The sequence below is a fragment of the Xylocopa sonorina genome, chromosome 4 (assembly GCF_050948175.1).
Source record: "Xylocopa sonorina isolate GNS202 chromosome 4, iyXylSono1_principal, whole genome shotgun sequence".
Classification (NCBI taxonomy): domain Eukaryota; kingdom Metazoa; phylum Arthropoda; class Insecta; order Hymenoptera; family Apidae; genus Xylocopa; species Xylocopa sonorina.
The window spans coordinates 5,468,947-5,489,901 of NC_135196.1; the positions used below are offsets into that span (position 1 = coordinate 5,468,947).

The following is a 20,955-nucleotide window of genomic DNA, read 5'->3' on the forward strand; positions in this document are numbered from 1 at the left end:
GACTTTCGCAACAATCGCTGCCAGCTATATCTCGGGGCACGCTTTGATACGGTTTTAATTCGTCGTTTCGAGTTATCAAATAAAGGTGTTCCGCGAGAAGGAGATTACCGCGCATAGATTTGCTTTGCGGTGCACCGGACTGTATGATTACCGAAGTTTAGAGGCTATAGTGGCCCAGACATCTCGTGTGCACCGTTCACTTCAATGGACAAAGCTGCAAACTACCCTGTTCATGGTTTTCGTTAAAAGTTCCTCGTCGAAGATTCCCACGAGCCTCGCATCATCTAACAGGCCGATGTCTAACGCACTAGTCTGAGAAATCCACGTTCTTTCACTCCCTTTACCGCGAGTTTGGATTATATAGACAGCAGTCTAGCGAAAAAGATCTGAGTCGTACCTGTAATTATTCTCACTTTTATAATAGTGTTATTTTCAATATTCTTTTAATAACTAGTTTCTTTTTTATCAAGACATAAGTTGATGGAGTTTATACATAGAACGTTATATACATAGCGAAGCATAGTGGAGATTAAGTAGTACAAAATACAATATAAACGCCATGACGTTAATTCATTATTAAATTAAAAAGAAAGAACATCTCCTACGTTTAATAAATTTTTCACCATTCGCGTGTAAGTAAATTTGTTTCAAACACCGTCGATATTGGATTAAGAAACGTTGGCATCGTTTAATGGGCGAATGTCGATGATTAAAAGAAAATTCAAAGGACAACAGGAGATCGTTCTCGAATTCAGAGGGGACGGGGTGGATACACAACGGTCGTGATTCGCGATTTACTTACAACGTGGAGAAGGAAAATGTAAAATCAGGATTTTCGACAGATGGCCGGAATCTCAGACCTCGGGCCGTGAATGCGCGGATAGTAAAGGGAACGGCAGACCTCACGATTTTACGCCCCCAGGCGGACCGCCGATGGAAAAGTTGCGCACTGAGTGCTCCGGCTTGCTTTTTTGCTCTCAGACATTCCCGTACTAGCACGAAATTTTCGAAACATTCTCGACGACGACGTTTTGTCCGCCGTGTCTCGCTTCGTTTCCCCTGTTAACAGGGCATCCCGGCGAAATCGTCGATCCGGTCACTTTCGTGCAACTCGATCGCCGTTTACGTTCCCATTACATATAACAGAGAAGCTAGCATGAAATTTTTTTCCAAGTTTTTTATCCATATTTCGGATGTCCAACTGTTGAATATTCGCGCTAGAATAGCGCGATTCCCTCTTTTTTCACAATTATTTATGGACCGTTTTCTATACATTGAGAAAGTGATAAAAATTGGTAAGATTAATATGAAAACGTATGTTTTTTTAGAATATCCGATGGTAAAAGAAAGAGGTAAACATTTTTACTCGAAATCCATCGAATTTTTAATAGAGAAAAGTCAACGTGAAGCAATTGAAACGCAACTTTGATAATATTATCAAATTCCCGTCGTCTGCAGGATCGAGGGGAAATTTTCGTTGAATTAATCGCGGCAAGAAGGGTCGTCAATTACCGGGAAAGTTTTCCAGATCCAAGCCTGGCCGAGCACAAAAGAGGATACCCGGTATCGCTCTTCCGCGCCGGTATTTATCTGAAATTATTAAAAGAAAAGCATTTTCCTTACGCTCCCGCAGTTTAAAACTTCCTCTATCCGAGCCCCTTACGCTTCAACTCCGCGTTCGCGGCTTACGAACGAAATAAAAGGCAACGAACCGGTCGTAGAAGGAGATACTGGTTATCCAAGCTTTCAAAGAAGAACTTTTCGCGGTTCAAACGATCGGTGGAACGATGTTTTTATACTCTAATTGCTTGAATCGGGAGCGAACCGTGCAATTTGCAGCGGGGAATTTATAAATCCCGCCGCGTCGTTCTCGAGCGGGTGCCACGATCCGTCGCGACTAAAATCGAACCGAGTAATTCGGTAATCGATGACGGACACGCCTACTACCTGAAACATTGTCGTCCGCTGGTGGTGAACGGAAAATGCGATTATTTATCACCGGTACCTTTAATGGTGTTATTATAATCCATTATATCGCAGTCCCAGTATTTAGGTTCGGTTCCGTGTTCGCCAGTAAATTGTAACGCGTGGCTTGCGCGGAACTGGTTCAACAGACACCGCAAAACGGTAATATATCCGACGATGCCCATGTAGACCGCGGCGAATTTATGCGCACCTTGTGTTGCATTTTGCATAAAATAACGCAAACCGAGAATTAGCGGACAAGACGGGACTATAAACAAGGAAACGCGAATTATCGTTTTAATGAACGACGCTTACGCTTACAGGATTAATTCGATCGCTTGTAATACCTTCCTAGCAGCCTGTCATTATTTCGTTTCGTGGGATACGAAGGTGCAAATAGCTTCGAGTAATTTTAACAACAACAATATGATTTATCTGGTGCGTAAAGGAAAATTTGCACTACGAAGTGTTCGTTCTGACATTCTATCATTTTTAAATAATTTATCGGAAGTCGCGATCGTGAAATATTTATTTTCCTACGTCATGTTTTACCTCTCGTTTCTTTATTTAATATGTGTTATTGGAAGACGTTTCGATTTTTGCAGGATCAAAATTTGAAGGGAGCGAAATCACGGCGAAAATTGGCGTGATCCCAAGCTGCGCATGTAGCAAATCGAACCGTTCATTTCAATTGCGATTGACTATGACCGCTACATTGATATTACCCCGCGTATCGCCTTGGGCTGTGTAGAAAACTAAATTCATGGGTTTTGGGAGGGAATCGAGTAAGAAACGGGAAGTACCGCAAACGCTATCGGCCATCCGTGCCGTAATGTCAGAAGGGCCATTAAACAATATATCATTCGAGATTTCGAATATCGAATTCCACACGCGATCGCTTACGCACTATACGCACAATGCGGAAATGGATAATCATTTTGTAACATCGATGAACGTGAAAACATAATAATTCCTAATACATTATTCAAACAAATGGATTGTTTTCAAAACCATTTATTCTTCATAACATTCTTTATAAAGGTACAAACTTTTTTTTAAAGGGTGGTTTTCACCCCTCTAGTACTGAAGACAGTAGACAAGAAATATGTATTTACATGTAATACATTTTTGACAGCTTCCAGGTATCTTAGTTTCATAAAAATCTAATATGCAAGCACAGTTCCATTGTTTGATAACGAGTTAATCTTGATGCGATTAAATGAGACACCTAGATCTCGCGAGTAACTCGCGATTCTTTTCTACGCGCGACAATGAGTAAGCGCTACTAGAATCGCTTGTCCTTAACTGCGTATCACGCCGGTAACCCTCGGTTTAACTACACAAGATGCACGTAGAAAGAACGAGAGGCATAAACAATGCAAGTATCTCTAGCGGCGAAGGGGTTTGAGCACTTGGCACGTAGGGCTCCCTGCAAGCCAACGTCCAATTACCAGCTGGTCGCGTATCTTCATGGGGGGTCCTACACGCAATTGTTGTATTTCGCCATTGTTCCGCAGCGTGATTGAGTCCATTGTTTTTTCTTCTTGTAATTATCAGAGAAAAAAAGAGGTCCGAAAAGGATCGTGGTGCGGAAGTTCGAGTGGCATGAACCTCAAATCGAAATCGCCGAGGGAGAGGGATGATACAGTGGGATATTCGCGTAATTCGTACGCGATGTGGTTACGAATATTATTGGCCTTTCTTTTGTCAATCTCTGTCGTCAAATTATTTTGCGACGAAAGAGCTAGTATCATACAAAATTATTGTATTGTACAATGATTTTAAGTATGCATCAGTTATGTGTTGCAGCAACAATTCAAGTATAATTTGTGAGCAGAACAGAGGATCCTTTGAGAATTTATAACGCGCACGTGTTTGCTGAGAAAATGAAAGGATTTTTTAATCATTTCGCTTACATATGATTCACTTATTATATTATAATATAATATTACGATACAAGAAAGCAAACATTAACGACAATTCCATTGAATGCCGAGCCGTTTCGCGGTGTATGCAACGGACGTATTATCGATATGCATCGGTGACACGAGCACACACGCATCGAGCTTTTTACATTCGCCGTTATTAAAATGCCACCGGATCCGTATCGAGGTCCTTCAGCGCTAGGAAATAACGATCGTCGCCGATTTCCGGCCGTGATTTCGATCGATCGACATCGGGACGGATTTTCAGGCTATGTACGATGTTGAAATTTCAGAAAATACGGCGAACGTCAAACAACACGCGAGCCTTCCTGTCTGCGGCACTCTGTCGGCCGCTGCTTCAAAGCCCTCTGACGTTTTCAATATTTAAAACTCGAGTCGAACTCTGCCACGACACGAAACGGCCAATCTGCCGTGTGTGCCTGCGCCCGTCAGGTTTCCAATGGAACCATGGTCGCATCTACGAAATTGCGACCGGCAAAAATGTTGGGGATGATCAAGAATGCATCGACGGTTTGCTGTACCGCGGTATCGCGCGTTACGACTAAACAACGGAACAGCGCGGAGCTAAGGGTGCGAGGTTTCCGTTTTCGCTAAATTTTACTCTTGTGTATAATCTATATAATAAATAGAATTGGGTATCGAGGGAAGTTCGAGTGTAAGTTTCATCTAAAAAATATTGGTTCCTTCGTAAAAATTCTTAATTGATTCGAAACTTGCAACACTATCGACCACCCTTTCACGTTGCATAAGAAAACTGTCTCGTCTGGAACACTTTGGAGCACTGTCAATCAAAATGTAGCAAATGATTGCAGCCTTTCACGTGGCATTTCGTCACGTTTGTAATTACAATTTTTTGGCATGGCAAACAGCGTTAGAGAAAAAAAAAATAAATAAATAGGTCGTCGACGACCTATTCTCAACGCGTTCGTGCGTAATCGAAATTTTTGCGGTGTGACACTCACCGTATCACGTTTCCCTTTCGCCCGGGGCGTAATAGTGTATTATACGTCCACGTAGAATAAAGATCCTTTGACAAAATTCTCCCCGGGGACTCGCTTTAGGGACGGCTATATGGCCACCAGGAAATGACTGAACCGCGTTAGGATATTAGATTATGTTAAAGGCGTTTCCCCGTAAGAAAGTCGACTGGTATTCGTCCGTCAGGCTACTCCATTGTTTCACTTTGCGATATCTATCGATACCTACTGCATGAAATAGTCGAGTGGGAAAAATTTTTGAGAAATAGTTTACACGTTATAACATTTGTGGGATGAAACAATTTCTTGAATTTTATTTCACTTTCTCATAATAATTTGAAAACGAATACCTCTTAATTCCACATCGTATAACTATTTTTACAGAGCCAAGGAAATTGAATTTATAGGGGTTTAATTGACAGTGAAAAGTTTGACGTGGCTATTCCGCGTTAGACACGAATGAAAAGGTATCACGAGGTAACTACCCACGTTAACATTCCTGTCAGGAAAACCGGGAATGTACACTGAGCAGCGGGCAGGACGTTTAACCTCGACGAACGAAATTATTTCAGGGCATAGTTGAAAATAATTTCCACGATTTATGGCTTATAAATGTCGATCGTATTGGTGGGAAGCACGAGGTGCTCATCAGGATTTTGATCGAGCAAAATGTGCGGAACGAGGGAAAAAGCGCGGTGGATAACAGTCCGTACACCGACGAGTTCGAAAATAATTAATTAACCCAGTGCCGCGCGATGCTTGTTAATTAGCGACGGTTTAAAAAGCGCCGCGCGGAAGAGGCCGTGGTTAATTTCTCGTTGAACGTTCGGCTCGACTCCGGTTCACCGGTGGTGCGTCCGATTGCCAACTGTGCGCCGTTCGTTCTTCGCCTTCGTTTTTTTTTTTTTTCCTCTAGCCCTCTCCTCCCTCTCTCTTATTTTGCGCGAACAGTAAATTTATTCGCGTGCGACGCGGGGAAAAGCGAGAAATATATAATAATAAAGCACCGGGAATAACCGGAACGTCAGTTCCACGGGGACCGGTCGTTGGCTGTAACCGATGAAGACATAAACCCATGTCCACGCGTAATTTAGAGTTCTTAACTCCCAGTAGGTGGTTGGCCACCACCCGGGGCTCGAGACACCTTATCGCGCCCACGGCTACGAACGCTTCTCTGGTCTCTCTCTTTTACTACCTTCCACGGTCCCTTTCCCTATCCCGCGCACACGGGGATGGCCTCTTTTTTCTCTCTCTTTCTCTCTCTCTCTCTTCCCAGCTTCCTCCTTCCTTACCAGTCTTGAACTCGTTCGAGTTCGAGCTGCGTCGCCCGCCCAAAGTACGATGCTGTTTTACAAACTGCCGTGCGTACCGATCGTAACGCGACGCGCGGGCGGATCGATACGTACAGAGCAATACGAGCGACGATTATACATCCGTTATGGCTCCGCCATACGAAACGGACGCGTATCCCGTCGACACACGGATGTCCCGTTAGAATCAGCTTTATCAACTGTCGTCACTTCTCAATGGGCAGCCGATGCATTAGCGTGTCCGTACGAACGCGAGCAATGATTTTGATTCTACCGGTGTTGGTATAACGCGGACGAGTGATTAATGGCAGCAGATAGAGTCACTGGCAATTGGACAGCCGCTACAGGCTAGCAGCCCTGGAATCATTGCTCCCGTCTGTCCCGACTATGAACCGGTCGGCGCCTCTGAGAGTCGCCTGGCGCGAGCAAAAAGTGCGGGCCTTTCGTGATAGGACAACGTTTGCACCGTCGGGTCAGTATCGCCGCAGTGAGAGCCGCAGCCGGTCATCCGGCTCGGATGCACGTCGACATCCGACCTGACACGTACACACTGAGCCATTACTTTCAATTTATGTTCCTCCTGATCCTTAAATCGGCAAACTTTCGGGGACCGCCCGCGGGGCGCCCGAGCGCCGCTAAAATATATATATCCCGCGTCGTACAAGGCACCGGGAAAGAGAAAGGGAGACGAGGAGGGGTGGAAGGTGCGCGTTCGCGCGAGCACAGGCAAGAGGAGAAATATGCTTTCGGGGAAGCTGGAAAAAGAGGCTGAGCATCGTCTAGAAGATGGACCAGGGCGCTGAAGCAAAGGGAGAGAGAGTGAGAGAGAGGTTGGGGAGGAAATCGCGCGAGAGAGGGTGGAGGTAAGGGGATTTAACCCGCGCGTATGTGTCCACGTGCGCGCGTGATCGCGCTCTGGGTGAGCTCCGTGCCACCGTCGTAATTTTTCATTCCGCTCGTAACTTTTCCTTTCGTGCGACCTGGCCAGCTGCAACGACGTCACGCCGGCTACGACAACCGATAAACAGAGTATCGTTGGGTAAATCGGTGCCAGAGATTGGAGTTCTGCACGCCATCTTCGTAGCTTGTGGTTAAGTTCGCTTGCTAACCGCGAGGGTAACTTTAAGTACGAAACGCGGTCAACTGTAATATTTTCGCGTAAATTGTTGGGATACAAGCCCTTTTTTAATCTTCTCTGTAATGTACGATTAAGTAATGTACATTCTTTTATCTTTATAGTGCTGGGATTTTTATATTTTGTGCAGACTTGCGGAAAAATGAGGCAAATACGGATAAGGGTTTGTTGATCTTCAGTTAAAAATAATTGCGGTATTAGATGATTAAACTTAAATAATAATTACCACAAGTATTTACTGAGATCGAGTTTAGATTAATTTCAATTAAATAGGATTCTTTCAAATATAAGAAATCACATTGAAAACTAGAAAAATTATCCTGGCCTAAAAGTAGAAAGAGAGAGAGAGAGAGAGTAGGCTATTTGAAATAAATATTTATTTAAAATTACATCTTAATTCCATGACATGTAATGAGTAGAATATAATTTGATTGAAGAAAAATCAACTTTACTTAGCGGGTACTTTAATCTAAGTAAATATTAATTTCTTCGGTACCATCGAAAGAAACCACTTGCTTCAATGAAGGAAAATTTCTTCGCAGATAACGCTCGACAAAGTTTTCTCATCAAATTTGCCAGTTCCGATGAAAACATTAACCAAGTACGAAGTGTTTGTTCGCATAATACTTAGACAATCGCATGATGCTTTTAAGACTGCAGTTTAAGAGCGCAGTTTGTTGGCGGTGATTAAAAATATCCAGCCTGGGGCGGCGATTACTCATGAATTTTCATTTATTCACCCGACATTGACGGAAATTCAATACGGTAACTACGGAATCTATATTTTCCGTGATTCCTGTATAAAATAAAGCGGCCTGGGCAATTAGCGCGTTAAATAACTTTCGGTGCCGTTGGTTTTATTTATTTCTTTCGTTTTTTATTTATCAGTTTTGTGGTTTCACGTTGCGCTGGAAACCGTCTGCCGTCCCCTGTCGATGATTTATATTAAACCGTGGTCGCGTACAAATCAATCATTAAAAATTGTTCGCAAACTGAACTGCCTGCTGTTTGCCGCTCGTATTACGAAAAGAAAATACGCGCACGAGCGTGCATAAATAATGTAACGTTAATAAAACAAACCACGACGCGATCCCGAGCGTTCGTTATTTTCTATTTTCCTGTCACTTTGTTTCGAACATTGGAAATACCGAGCCGTGATTGAAGTGTAATTCCGGTCGTTTCATTGTATCGATAATGTTTGATCGCCAAATGAAGCCTGTACTTCGTATCAATTTAATTACAACGTATTTGTTCATTTATTTACTTTCCCTTATTGAAATAATATTAAATTTTAAGGGCGTTACGGTTGCGTATTTCTCTCGCATCTATTTCACGGTGAAAAATGTAGCAAATATCAATTCTTGGTTGGTCGCACATTAAACGGGAATATTCGATGTTATCACTGTACCTTTGTCGCTCAATTCTTTTGCTTCTGGCAATGGAAAAAGCGGAAAGTATGCCTCCGTGCGGCTCCATGATCGGTTCGAGAAATTCGTAGCTTAAATCACGGTGCGATACTACTTTGAACGGTTAATACCATGCCGCGAGGTTCAGGAGACGCGGGCGACAGGTTAAGGGTGCACTAAAAGTTTAATTGGGCCGTCGGACGCGCCGTCGCCAAGTGGTAAAAGGGCAGAAAACTGGGAGGAGTTAGCGCGTCCCTTTCTTCGCGGACGTTCCAACGGAAAAGGGGGCAAGTTCTCGAGAAAGCCGTGTTCCGCGTCCACGTATCCGTTGGTCGCACGCGTGGCTCAGTCGCGTGTGAAAAAGAAGAAGAAGAAGCCGTGAACAGAACGGTTGGAGGAGGAGGTAACGTTAGGGGGAGTAAAGGGGATAGGGCAGGGGCTAGAGGGAGAAGATAGAGAATTGTCTCCGACAATGCGATCCCTTCCAACCTGGTGGATCGAAGTGAGTTTTGTAAATGTATGCGCACACGGCCAGATTCACAAGGAGGGCTGTAAACCCCGCCTTAGGCCAAGCTCGGGAGGGTCCCTTATATTCCGCACTAAATTTCACCCTATACCCGGCAGACGACGCGGCAACCGCTTCGCCCCTCGCCGCCCCTGACCCATTCCGCTGTCCCTCCGTTTCTTCCCTCACCGCGTCGACGACCATGTGTGTACGAGTTTCGTGCCAAAGCAGTGACCCACGAACCAACATATTGGCGTTGTTTGAAGAACGAGAATTGCTCGACGGCTCGGTTGGGGTCCCTGCGACGACCGAGCGGAACGATCGATCCGGGGGTAACCGCGATCGTGCCTGCTCGCTGTAAATACCGCGGCCCTCCTTTTGATCGTCACGTAGCCGCGTAATGACGGCCGCATTCTTCTCCCGTCTCGCTATATCGCGCGGGGGAGAGTCCTGCCGCGATAGAATCGCGCTGAATCGTGCTCGACAACCCGGGGGACGATTTCCTTTCTTAAGTAGTCAACGGGCTCCGCGAGCGACGCTGCCGTTCGACCGCCTCGATTGCGACTCGAGGGTGGCGCTTCGAGATGCCTGTTTCGATCGCTCGAAGATTCCCTTGGATCTCGAGCAGAGGCTTCCCCGCGTGTCGCGGAATTCGTAACAAACAAGGAAATAGCTTGGCGGAGTTGATTTCGGAGATAGCGAGACGAGCGAACCGTACGAGAGGGAAACGTATTAACTTGTTTGCATACTCTACGGGAATGTGAACAATTATTTTTCTACCGAATTCAAGTACAAATTTAACCAAAAATTAAGAAAATTCAATACTTCAATTAGACAACTTTGTCAAGAAAATTAATTTCCGATACTTTAATTCATAAATCTGGTCGAGAGTTTCTGTAGATCGTAGATTATGAGACGAAGAGAACCAGTTGTTGACCTCGTATTAATAAAGAAGAGTAGATAGACTCGTAGATTCTTTAATTTCTTATCTTATAATAAAATCCAACAAAAATCGCGAAGCAACGAGCGAAAGAGCAACGGCACCGCTCGTCTGTATCACCTTTAGCGAACTCTCCAAGTACCAGAGCCACTCCACGCTTGAGATCCTTTCTTACTGTCCGATCGGGGAACTCCTTGGCAGGTCCCCGAGTCTAACCACGAATTTATTCGGCGCCCTCCGTCGGGATTCCATGATAATTGAGGTCTAGCCGGCGCGCACAAGGAGGGATATTTGTTCTCTCCACTTAAAATCATACCTCGACGCATTCCCATATTACGCGGTTTCGTGCCGCTGCTGGGCCAACTCCGGAATGCCGTAGCGTGCTCGCCACGCCGCCCACGCTGCATCCTCCTCGTCTCGCGCGTTCGCCGGCACGCACACGCGAGCGCCGGTACCAGTATGCGCACGGGGCGGCGTCGTAACGCGCGGCGAACACCGCGCCGTCCGCGCCGAGGGTAGACGGCTTCGTGTGCGAGCGCAACGCGCGCGTTAAGCGTGGACGCCGCGGCTGGTTCACGCATACACGCGCTCCTCTGCGCCGCGCACAGATTAAACTCACGCACAAGCCGGCCCCGGGGGCGGCGTGCCAGCCAACTAATGAGAGAGGCGAGCGACCGAGCGCGATGATAAAGTCTCCGGCTCTCGAGAGGGTTCCCCGTAACCAGGACCACGGCCCAAATCTTTTCTTCTTCGCCGCTCTTTCTTCGATATTTCGCCTTCTTCTTGTTCTCTCCTCCGCGCGCAGGACAGCCCGCGTTTCCTGAGCACGCTGTTGCGCGTAGCCGGTACAAGGATCGGTAAAGAAACGGGACCGGCTGGAGGGCGATCGTGCGTTGTCGATGAATTTTGATTAAATGTCGTACAACTGAAAATTGTCGAGGGGTTTTTAAGCCCTCCGCGAGCACGCGTGTCAAAAGCGAAATGTATGCGCGGTGGTGAGAGAGTAACGCGGATATTAATCGTTCCTCAAGGCGAGCGTTGTTTTTCCTATTTCGTTCGTTTCGCTGAGGCACGCCTTGCGAAAGACCGCGCGCCGCGGAAAAATCGCTTCCTCGTACAGGCAATTATGCTAATGCGTCACTTAGTCGCGTAGCCTTGCTCGAGCCGAGGCATTGGCCGGAATACAGAACGTATGGCGTACGGTACTCTCCTGCGGTGGCCACGGAGCTCTTATTTTCTTCGTTATAGCCTCGTTCGGTCGTCGCCGCTCCTTCAGCCCCTTCAGGACGGATACGAACAAGCTTTTAGCATGCACCGCGTGCGCGTCTCGTAGAAATTCCACCGCGAATGGTAGGGAGAGGATGTCCGAATCGTATTCGCGCCGTGGGTGCACGGCTGAACGCTTAATAACGACGGAACCAATGTTTTATCGCGAATTAAGAGCTGTTGCCGATGCGCCCGGCATAAAGTGCTTCGCCCCCGATGTCCAACCTGGAATTCGTGCGGGACATCCAAACACTATTCGATCACGCCACGCCACGCCACAGGCCAGGCTGTCCGTTCTCCGTGAGCATGGCTTCGCCACGCTACCAGATTCTACCTTGGTGTACCCTGACTGAGTAAAAGTGGCACCGTTAAGAAATGTTGGGACCAAAACATGGGATGGAGGGATCTGCAGGGTATCATCAACTCTCGATTGACGGAGTAAAATGCGATACCTCTCTGATTGTAGCTAATTGGATCGATGGGGATAAGCAGAGGCAAGTTTGGAAATATGTGGAATAAACCCTTGGAGAAATGCGTGGTAACGCGCGCATAAAAGTATCAAAGCATTAGATTTACCTATTGCTATATCATAAGTCATATGGTTCTTCACGAACAGAAATTCATTGCGTCACTACATTGTATATGTTCGACGTACTCCCGTTCGATAAACTCTCGTTGATACACGCTTATTACAACGAAACATGGTAGAAGAAATCGTTCGATAGCAATGGATTTTGTCCTAGGCATTTTCCCTAGGTAAACACCGCACATTGGAGTGCTGAGCTGTAGGCCATTTTGAAATGTTTTAAATGGATAACACCATACTACAGACGCAAGTTCCGCGGTATCAGATTTTAAAGTTGGTACCCAGGCTCAAGGAACATTGACACGCACTTATTAAACTCGATAGGACGATGGCGCAAATCGTACGGTGGCAACGAATTTTATTTTCCGAACGGAGCGAGGACCACGGACATAGGATCGAGTCGTGTGCCGTTTTCAAATGCTACCGGATCACGCCACGCTGCGGGCGACTTTGTGTAGCCACGGGAACAGGTAGAACGTCGCTCATAATGGAACGAGAGGCTTGGCATACTGTTATTAGAAACAGCGTGGTCATAGGATGCCGCATAGGTACCTATTCTTAGGTGTATACGGCTTTCCGTGTTTCGCCTCGCAAGGATGAACGCTAATTCCGAAACGCTACGGTCCATCGAGGATCGAGACGTTACGAGAAACTTGTGGCTCGAACGAACAGGGGTTTTATTATCCGAAGCGTTTTCCTCGAGGGCGGGATGGTGCCAGCAGGAGCTGCTCTTTATTTAGTTATCAGCTAACCTCGATCGAATTTGGCACGAAATTAGAAAGACTTCATTTAGCTTGAGAATAAGTTACTTGCAATATACATAAACGATAGAAAAATGGAAAACCCCAACTTTGAAAGAAGAAGAGACAGAAAAGAAAGGATTCGTTTTACAAAATTTAACTGGGAATTCGCATTCTTTAATGGTAAACTGTTCGCTGAAATTCCAGCTGAAAAAGGAACAATTTCCACGGGGATGGAAACAAATCCACGAAAATAATATCGTGCTCGATATTCCGATCGCGCGGTGAGAGGCTCTCGGACCCTCTTACAAAAATATCGCGTAGCTTCAAAGGGCGGCAAACCCCGTTCGGATTCAAAGAGAGAGGGAGGGAGAGAGAGAGAGAGAAAGTGGTAAGAAATCACATTTCAAAAGAACCCACGGAGTCCAGACGTTAGGTAAGCCAACAATTTGCATGCCATTACCGTGAGACGTTTGCGCTTCGTTGCGGGGCGTTTTACCGCGGCAACCAGGACTTGTTTATTGTAATTACGAAAGTTCGACTTCCAGCCGAACTTATTCCGGAGTCTACCGTCGAGCCTGAACGCGTAAAAGGCTGACCGGAGAAAAGGCTGGGATATCTAATAGAATAAATTACGATCATATATATTTATAGGCAATTAAGAAAGAACGATCGTTTGTTATAGGCAGTGGCGAGAAAAACAATTGTAGGAACAAATTTATTAATTCACTTCATAATTTACCATCTTTCAATCAAATTCGTTCAATCATGGCATTACACGTTAAAATATTACACGTATTAAAATTTCACGTGAACTGATTTCCTCTTTTAAAATAAGTTTGAAGCTATTTATCCAATCCTTAATACAATCACAACTCATACCTTATTAATGAAATTTAATAGAGCACAAAACCCTAGTTGTTCCAGTGTTCTTCCCATGTACTAAAACCGTCTCTATCGAAAAAGACATCGAGCCAAAAAAAAAAAGGGAAGAAAGAAGTTCTGAAGAAAGGATCCGTATAACGATACACTGTAGTACTTAGAACCATTTCGTGGGCGTAATCCTCGAAACATCGTAGAGTAGCGGGGGCCAACATTCGCGCAGTGAAAAACGTTTGAAAGGAACAAATTTGCCACGCGCTTAAGTCAACAGGCTCTTCACCGCCCGCGGAGGGAAAGAAAAAAAGTAGGGGTAGGTTATTCAGAAGGCTTTCAAGATGCACGAATGTTTTCAGAAAAATCAGCTCCAGATACGCACATTTTTATGGCCCGGACGGCGCGGTACCACCTGACAGCCTCGAGCTGTTCGTGAAACGTGAAAGGATATGTACCGAGGGTAGGACGCGTCGCGTTTGCCATCCCCGTGATCAATAGGGATCAGTATCGATCTAAGGGGATCTGTCTAGGATGGCGGACGGATCATCCGGGATCTATTGATTTTGTCGTTTCATCGATCGGGTTCGCTCCTCTCTCGCGCACAAAGATGCTTACGTGAAAAAACTGTTGTGGTATCGAGGAGGAAAGCTCGGGTGGAAAAGAGAATCACGTCAGGTTGAGTTTGTCATGGTCACGCGTGCGATGCGTGTGAAATTCCGTGCGCTGTTTTCTCCGTTTCTTTGTAATTGATCGACACATTTAACTAGACGCACAACACGAAACAGTTTGAATGCGAATATTGGACACGCTGCGGGTGATGTTTTTCAATTTCGGATTGAAAGTCCGTGAAATTTAAAGGATTTCTAAATTCGATGGAACGCGTTGTCTTGTTAGGCTTTATTGCTTGCGTTGATATTAAAACTTGCAACGGTATTCATTCGTCAAACATTTCATTCGAGTACCACGAAGATTCGAACAGCACATTATTTATTTGTTGGAAACGAAAGGGAGGATATAACGCGGTAATCAAGTTTGTACGCGTCCCTGGTATGTCCATTAGAATTTACCGGAGTTATAGACACATCATTCAACTTGCTGTGACGCGGAAACCACTTAGACACGGCCAAAGTTAGGTCATCGCTTCGGATTATTAGGTAATTAGGGTAAGATGGTCTCCGTGGCCATCTCGATGATGGAGTGGGGCCGCAGTATATGCCTGACTACCTACCGATAGATAAACACATGGGCAGATTACACAGCGCTCTCGGCTCTTGCATGGATATATGCAATTTAACTAGTAATTTCCAACTTACACCGGCTTAACTTTCGGAGTAATGATGTGGTAGTTAAATTGCATCACACGAGAGAGTTATGGCGTTATAATGTGATGTGCTCTGGGAACAAAGTGGATTATAGTAGATTTCTTAGCGAGTAACTTCTCGGTTAGCTGCTGAAGCTTGGTTACAGGAAGGATTCTTGTCTTTGATCGTACGTACGCCGTTCAACGAGGCAAATTAATCTCTTAATGGCTCGCCCCGTGAATATAAACGTCGGCCGAGGAAAATTAAAGGCGCGGAAGAAACTTTGCTAATTATGAGTCCAGCCACTATAGGCGATTCGTTCTCTCAGGAATCCGCAGTATCGTTGCAAGACAAAGTGCGATTTAAATGCGTTGTTCATTAGTCCTCCCGAAAATATTGCAATACTAAGGAGTAACAGCTGATTGGCATCATTTTTACGTTATACTACGATAATGCACCCCTTGCGTTACTTAAAAACATATTCATCGGTTCGCGTGAAAGAAGAACTCGAACACCAACCAAATGGAACTTCCATATGGCATAAGAAGATATCTAGGCAACAACGTGAACTTTAAGTCCTCTTCCGGAAATGGAAGATTCCCTCTTCGTCGAGGAATTTCCACGTTATACTACTGAACCCCTCGACGTCTGCACGACGCGCATCGTTCGTAGGCGTAGCTCGACTACGCTCAAGATATCGAGAGCATCTACAGCATCGTATCGAGTCAGTGACGTTCCAGGTAACATCGAACTCGACTCGACCCGGTCGATGTTGCATCCAGTTCGAGTTCAAGTCGATTGGTCCCGTTCACAACCATTGCGCAACACCGGCCCGTTGTTTGTCGATCTGGCATTTCTTGCTTCTTTCTCCACGGGCGATTCACGAACCACCGTGGATACCCCGGAGGATCGCATCAGGTTGTTCCTGGGCGCTAATATAACACCGGCGCTTCCTCCTGCCCGATCGAGTCACGATTTAACATAGGCGTGGTGCGCCGCTCTCCGGCAAGAAGATGGACGGCTTGACCTCTCCCGCGAGTTTAGAGTTCGATCAGGGAAACTGGCGGCACGTTGTGACGGTGTACGTACCTATCTCCGCTTCTTCGTGAAAGTAATCACTTTCCTGCGGAATTTTTCAAAACAGAAATGCCATAAATAATAGCCGATAGGTTGTTCGCGATACGTTTTCTCGATTGCAACGACCGATCGTTTCCTCCGTTCGTAATGTCTTCCCGGGCATCGTTCTTATATCTGCGACGTAGTTACGTCAAGGATAGTACGCTGATTAAGTTCCATTGGTCGTTGAGTAATGGGGATCGATCTGCAGGCACCGTCCAAAAGAAAGAGTGCCACTTCAAATCCGAGGGGCATTAATATCCTATAAACTCGTAAAAAGAGTCTATCGAATTCAAGATTCATGGCCTCCCTGACAAGAGAAAAGGACCGACAAGAGAGTGAGGTGAAACTGGTGCGCGTAAGGGACGGTAAGAAGACGCAGGAAGGAGAGAACGAGGGAAACGAGAAGAAAGAGAACGACGACGGCGTGAAAACCTGCCGAAATCTCCAGAGGGAAAAACAGGAGCATCATCTTGACGTGTTCTTAGAAGTCTCTTCTCTTCACTCCACCTCCGAGCGTTTCTCCTCCTTCGGCTCGCACCCTTCTCTCTGTCTTTCTCCCGTTCTGGAATTGGGAGTAAAAATAGGGGTGGGATGGTCGACGGAGGTAGCGACAGCAGGGCTGTACGAAGAAAGGGGCTGCTGTAGCTGTGGTAGTCCTAGTTCGCTGGGGACAGGGTAGTAGGGTGGTACGAAGTCGGGCTACGTACAGTAGTAGCGTGGTAGTCTGCCGTCAGAAGGGGTGACGGTGGTAAAAGGAAGGGGAATCGATCGGTCATGCGCAGACGAAGCTAAGCGCTTGTCGTCCTTCCCGTGTTACGCCGTGCGAATGTATTGGCGGCTCACGGTTATACCGTTCGTCCTAGGATTAGGGGTGCAGAGGGTGTGGTGTGCGGAATCCAACCCTCTATCCTCGTCGCGCGCACGCATACACACGCGCCCATCTTTTACGCGACAAACAGGCATATACACGCCGCTACCAACTTACGTTCCCGTTGTACCTTCGAATTTGTTCATCCCTTACGCGTTTCAACCAATACTCGCTAACGATACAAACTTATATCGTACGAAGAGAAAACCATCTATTCTTCACGTCCTACCTAGAACCAAATAAAAATTTTCGTTAACCAAATAAAAAGTCGAAGAGCTCGCGTACACCGGAAGAAAAAATAACATCCGTAGGAAGAAAATAAAATCGTCGTCGTCGAAATGGAATGGAGGGTATATTCGCGGCCGGTAGGCCGATCGACGAGATTCGCCGTGTTAAACGAAGCGCGCTCGTACAGGTTATGCCTCGTAGCCGCGTAGGTTAGGTTACGTTATCCCCGCCGGCGGACGTGTACAGCAGGGAGGCCGCGCAGGGTCCGTCGTGTGACTGGAGGCGGAGGCACCACACCCCCGTGGGGTGCAACGAGTAGAGGGAGGCCGGTGGTGGACGCGCCGCAGGTGCGGGCGGGCGGGCTGACGAAGCGAAAGGGAGGATGGGGTGATAGGGAGCGTGGTTTACGAAGGGTGGTCGTCGAGATGGGTTGGGGGGCGCCGCGGCGCCTCTCTTGCCTCGAGCGCAGTGCGACGTCGCGACGCGCCACGTGCGGTGGCAACACACACCGGGGGAGGTACAACGTACAAAAGTCACTTTCTTCCTTCCCGTCGTGTATCGTCGCCCGCGTCGTCGTTTCGAGCCTCGCACGCGTCTTTAAGAGGCCACCCTCGCGACATCCGGAGAAATCTCGCGTCCCACCGGCTGGTATCGCGGTTTCGCCCGATTACGGGTCACCGTCTCCGAGTAATCGCCGGTTAGGGTGCGAGGACGAGAAAGAAAGACGAGAGATAAAGAGGGAGAGAACGTGGGGGGCGAACGGAAGAAGGAGAGAGGGAGAGATAGAGTGAAAAAGGGAGGGAAGGAGAGAGGCACGAGTCGAAGGACGGAGAGCAATATCGCACGAGGAAAAGCGAAATACAGGGAGAGGGGAGGCGAGTAAAGGAGAGGGCAAGAAGGGGATCGCGAAGTCGCGGAGAAAGAGAGGAAGACGCGGGTTGCATTTTGAATTAGCCCTTGCTAATCTAACCGTGGATTAAGTTATCGGACCCCGGACGTGTATGCGAGCTATCGTGCCGCGAGTGCTTATTAGAACGTAACGAGGTCACCGAAAAGTTCTCGGCTCCTTCTATTAACGGTCGTTTTCAAAACATTTGCCCTGTCGCTTTATCGCGGGAAGGACGGAAACTTTGGAAACGTGACGACATCTTAGCCGCGGGCACGCACACAGTTCAGTTCAGTGTCGTGTCGCGACGCGCGCGCTTCCCTTGTGTCTACCGAGTCCTCGGTGCGGTGTATCCTTCGGATGCCACGGACACGAATCAGAGGAGGTGAATCGTAATTTACCAGTCGTTATTACGCGATCGTACGTGCCAGTCAAATTGCGTTCGAGTCGTGAAAAACGAACCGAGTGGAGTTTTGTACGAAACATTCGCTTGTGACGTGTGCCGTTGCTCCGTTTTCGCGGTCAAAGGACGTCTCGAGGGGACCGCTTGTGACGCTGTGATTTGGAATCTGCTCTCGTCGACTGATTTCAGTGTGTTTTTACGTGAACGATAATTAGTTGCTCGCTGAGTCTTGTGGTGAGTACGCTAAACGCTTACGTCTCTTCATCTCTCGTTAATTGTGTTTCTTACTACGCGACAAGTGATGTCGAGGGTTATGTCACAGGGAACACTTTGCGTAAATGAATTTTAAATAAATTTCCTGCATTCGTCCTTCCTCTTAGAAAATTAGAGCCCTTGTCGATATAATTTTTGCGTCATAGTTGACTGCCAATAGATTTCTGGTTTGTCATTCGTTATCGTGAATAGTACACGTTTGAATATGGAATTTGTGTAATTTGTACCTTATAATACTGATTATATCTGACTGCAATTATAATATCCGTGCAATCAATATCGTTGAATCATTAGTGGCAATCGAAGGTACATTTAAGGACGATTAAATTCAAGTTATTTCCTGAGATATGGGGGGTGAATTGGTAACACGCGTTCGATGAAAAGCGAAGCTTCGAGCGACGCGTTCTGGTCGGCCGTGTACCAGGGCGATTCCGGTTATCTTTTCGTTTTGTGAAAGTGTTTGCAATTAAAAAGCGGCCGTGCCACCTCGGGGAGTCGTATTTAACTTTACTTAACTAAGTTCTCGATCCGTTGACGGAACGCCCGAGGGACTCGAACCGACGACAGTGTAATTCACATTTTTTTCGCCAACTTTCAGTTTACGTCCCGCTCGTGCCTCTGTGTTTTTCTTCGCCGTTTACGCCTCCACAGGCAGACGCATTCACTCCTTTGTGCTCACAGTTTGTTTACAGTTTGTCATTTTCATTTTCAATCTAATACATGCTTAACATTTATATCTACATGTTTGTATTTCTACTTTATAAACTCGTTGTATAAATATTTCGCTGTTTCGTACAATATTCTGAGTAAATCTAAATTAAATTGAGATATTTGCGAATATGTCATTATAGTTTTAGTAACTATAAATGTGCAAAGTAGAACGATTTGAAAAATTTTATGGTATTTTCTGGGAAAATTTGAGCTTAACAGATCGTTGTATAAACATAGATTGTCGTATTCGAGGTTTCGAAATAAATTTATTATTCCTAACGCATTTAAAATATATCGCTGTATGTAATTGTCCGTGCAATTCTGTTGAATTTCATTTCAGTTCAAAAACACGCTTTGTTTGCGTTTGAGAACCGCTTACGCTGAAATATTAAATTTTTCGGTTAAAATCAACGATATTTCCGTCGGTTTAAATTGTTTGTCATAAAGATTCATTACTCGGTGACGTATTTTATTTAAATCTAGAGCGTTAGTTCTTCACGTGAACTTAAAAGATTTACATTGTGCTATGGAAAATAATATTTCTGCTCGAACGAAAACATTTCTATCATTCTCCAAAATGTAAAAATAAAGGTAAACGTAATGATTTCAAGTGTGGTAATCGACATATAATGTCGTTGCAATGTTGCGATTAAAAGGAAGAAATAAAAATACCAAAAATATTAAATATAAATGCGAGAATGCAATATTAGATCGATATGAAAATTATACGGTAGTGAAAATGATGAATCTTATAAAAATAGGATATAGGATGGAAAAAAGATGGTTGATGATCATTTTACGTGTTAAATGTCCACATGAAGAGCAACAAATTTGAATAAAAATTATACAATTCTAAGTTAAGTTTTGCTTATCTTTATTGCAATAAATTAGTCGATAGTCAAGATGCCTTCTCTGGGAATTAATATTAATGATACATTTCAGGACCTTCTGCACGCTGTCGAAACGACCGACGGAAGATGCCGCCTGCCGATCATCTCGGGACGTGAGTGAGAAGTTTCGTATTGATAAAGTGCCGAACGGCGACGGGTTCACAGAGTCCATAGCATTTTCACAACCACGGAGGACAGTAACAACAACATGTCTTATCTCGCCCTGGACTCCAACGCCTGGCAGGTAAGTGTTAAATTCAATTTTCACTTGCGTTTTCCGTGAAAACGCGAGTCGAATAACAAACGTTCCCTTTACAAATGTGTATAGAAGATCGATTAATTATAATTGCGGTGTGTACCAGACCTAAAAGAGAATGAGACGAATTAATAATTTTGGTCGTAACATATGAAATTTCGACATCGAATTTGGAACGAATTAATAATTTTGGTCGTAACATATGAAATTCCGTAATATACGAATTCCCCACAAGTGACATTCATTTCTAATTAATCGTTATTAATCAAAATACGTGCTATCGAAATCAAAGCATATTTATCCATGGAATACCATAGTTTTAATCGTGGCTTAATCAAATGGTCAGATTCTAATACCATAATACGTAT

General features: G+C 45.5%; 1 protein-coding gene across 1 annotated transcript in view; it reads left to right on the forward strand.

Moving 5' to 3' along the window:
• The first annotated feature begins 18,578 nt into the window (after positions 1-18,578).
• The window catches only part of Tfap-2 (transcription factor AP-2), a 215,029-nt gene continuing 212,652 nt past the window's right edge, over positions 18,579-20,955 (forward strand). Inside the window, exons 1-2 of the mRNA XM_076894352.1 lie at positions 18,579-18,691; positions 20,384-20,575. Coding sequence (XP_076750467.1) covers positions 20,540-20,575 — 36 coding nt within the window. The 5' untranslated portion in view covers positions 18,579-18,691; positions 20,384-20,539. The remainder of the gene's footprint in view (positions 18,692-20,383; positions 20,576-20,955) is intronic.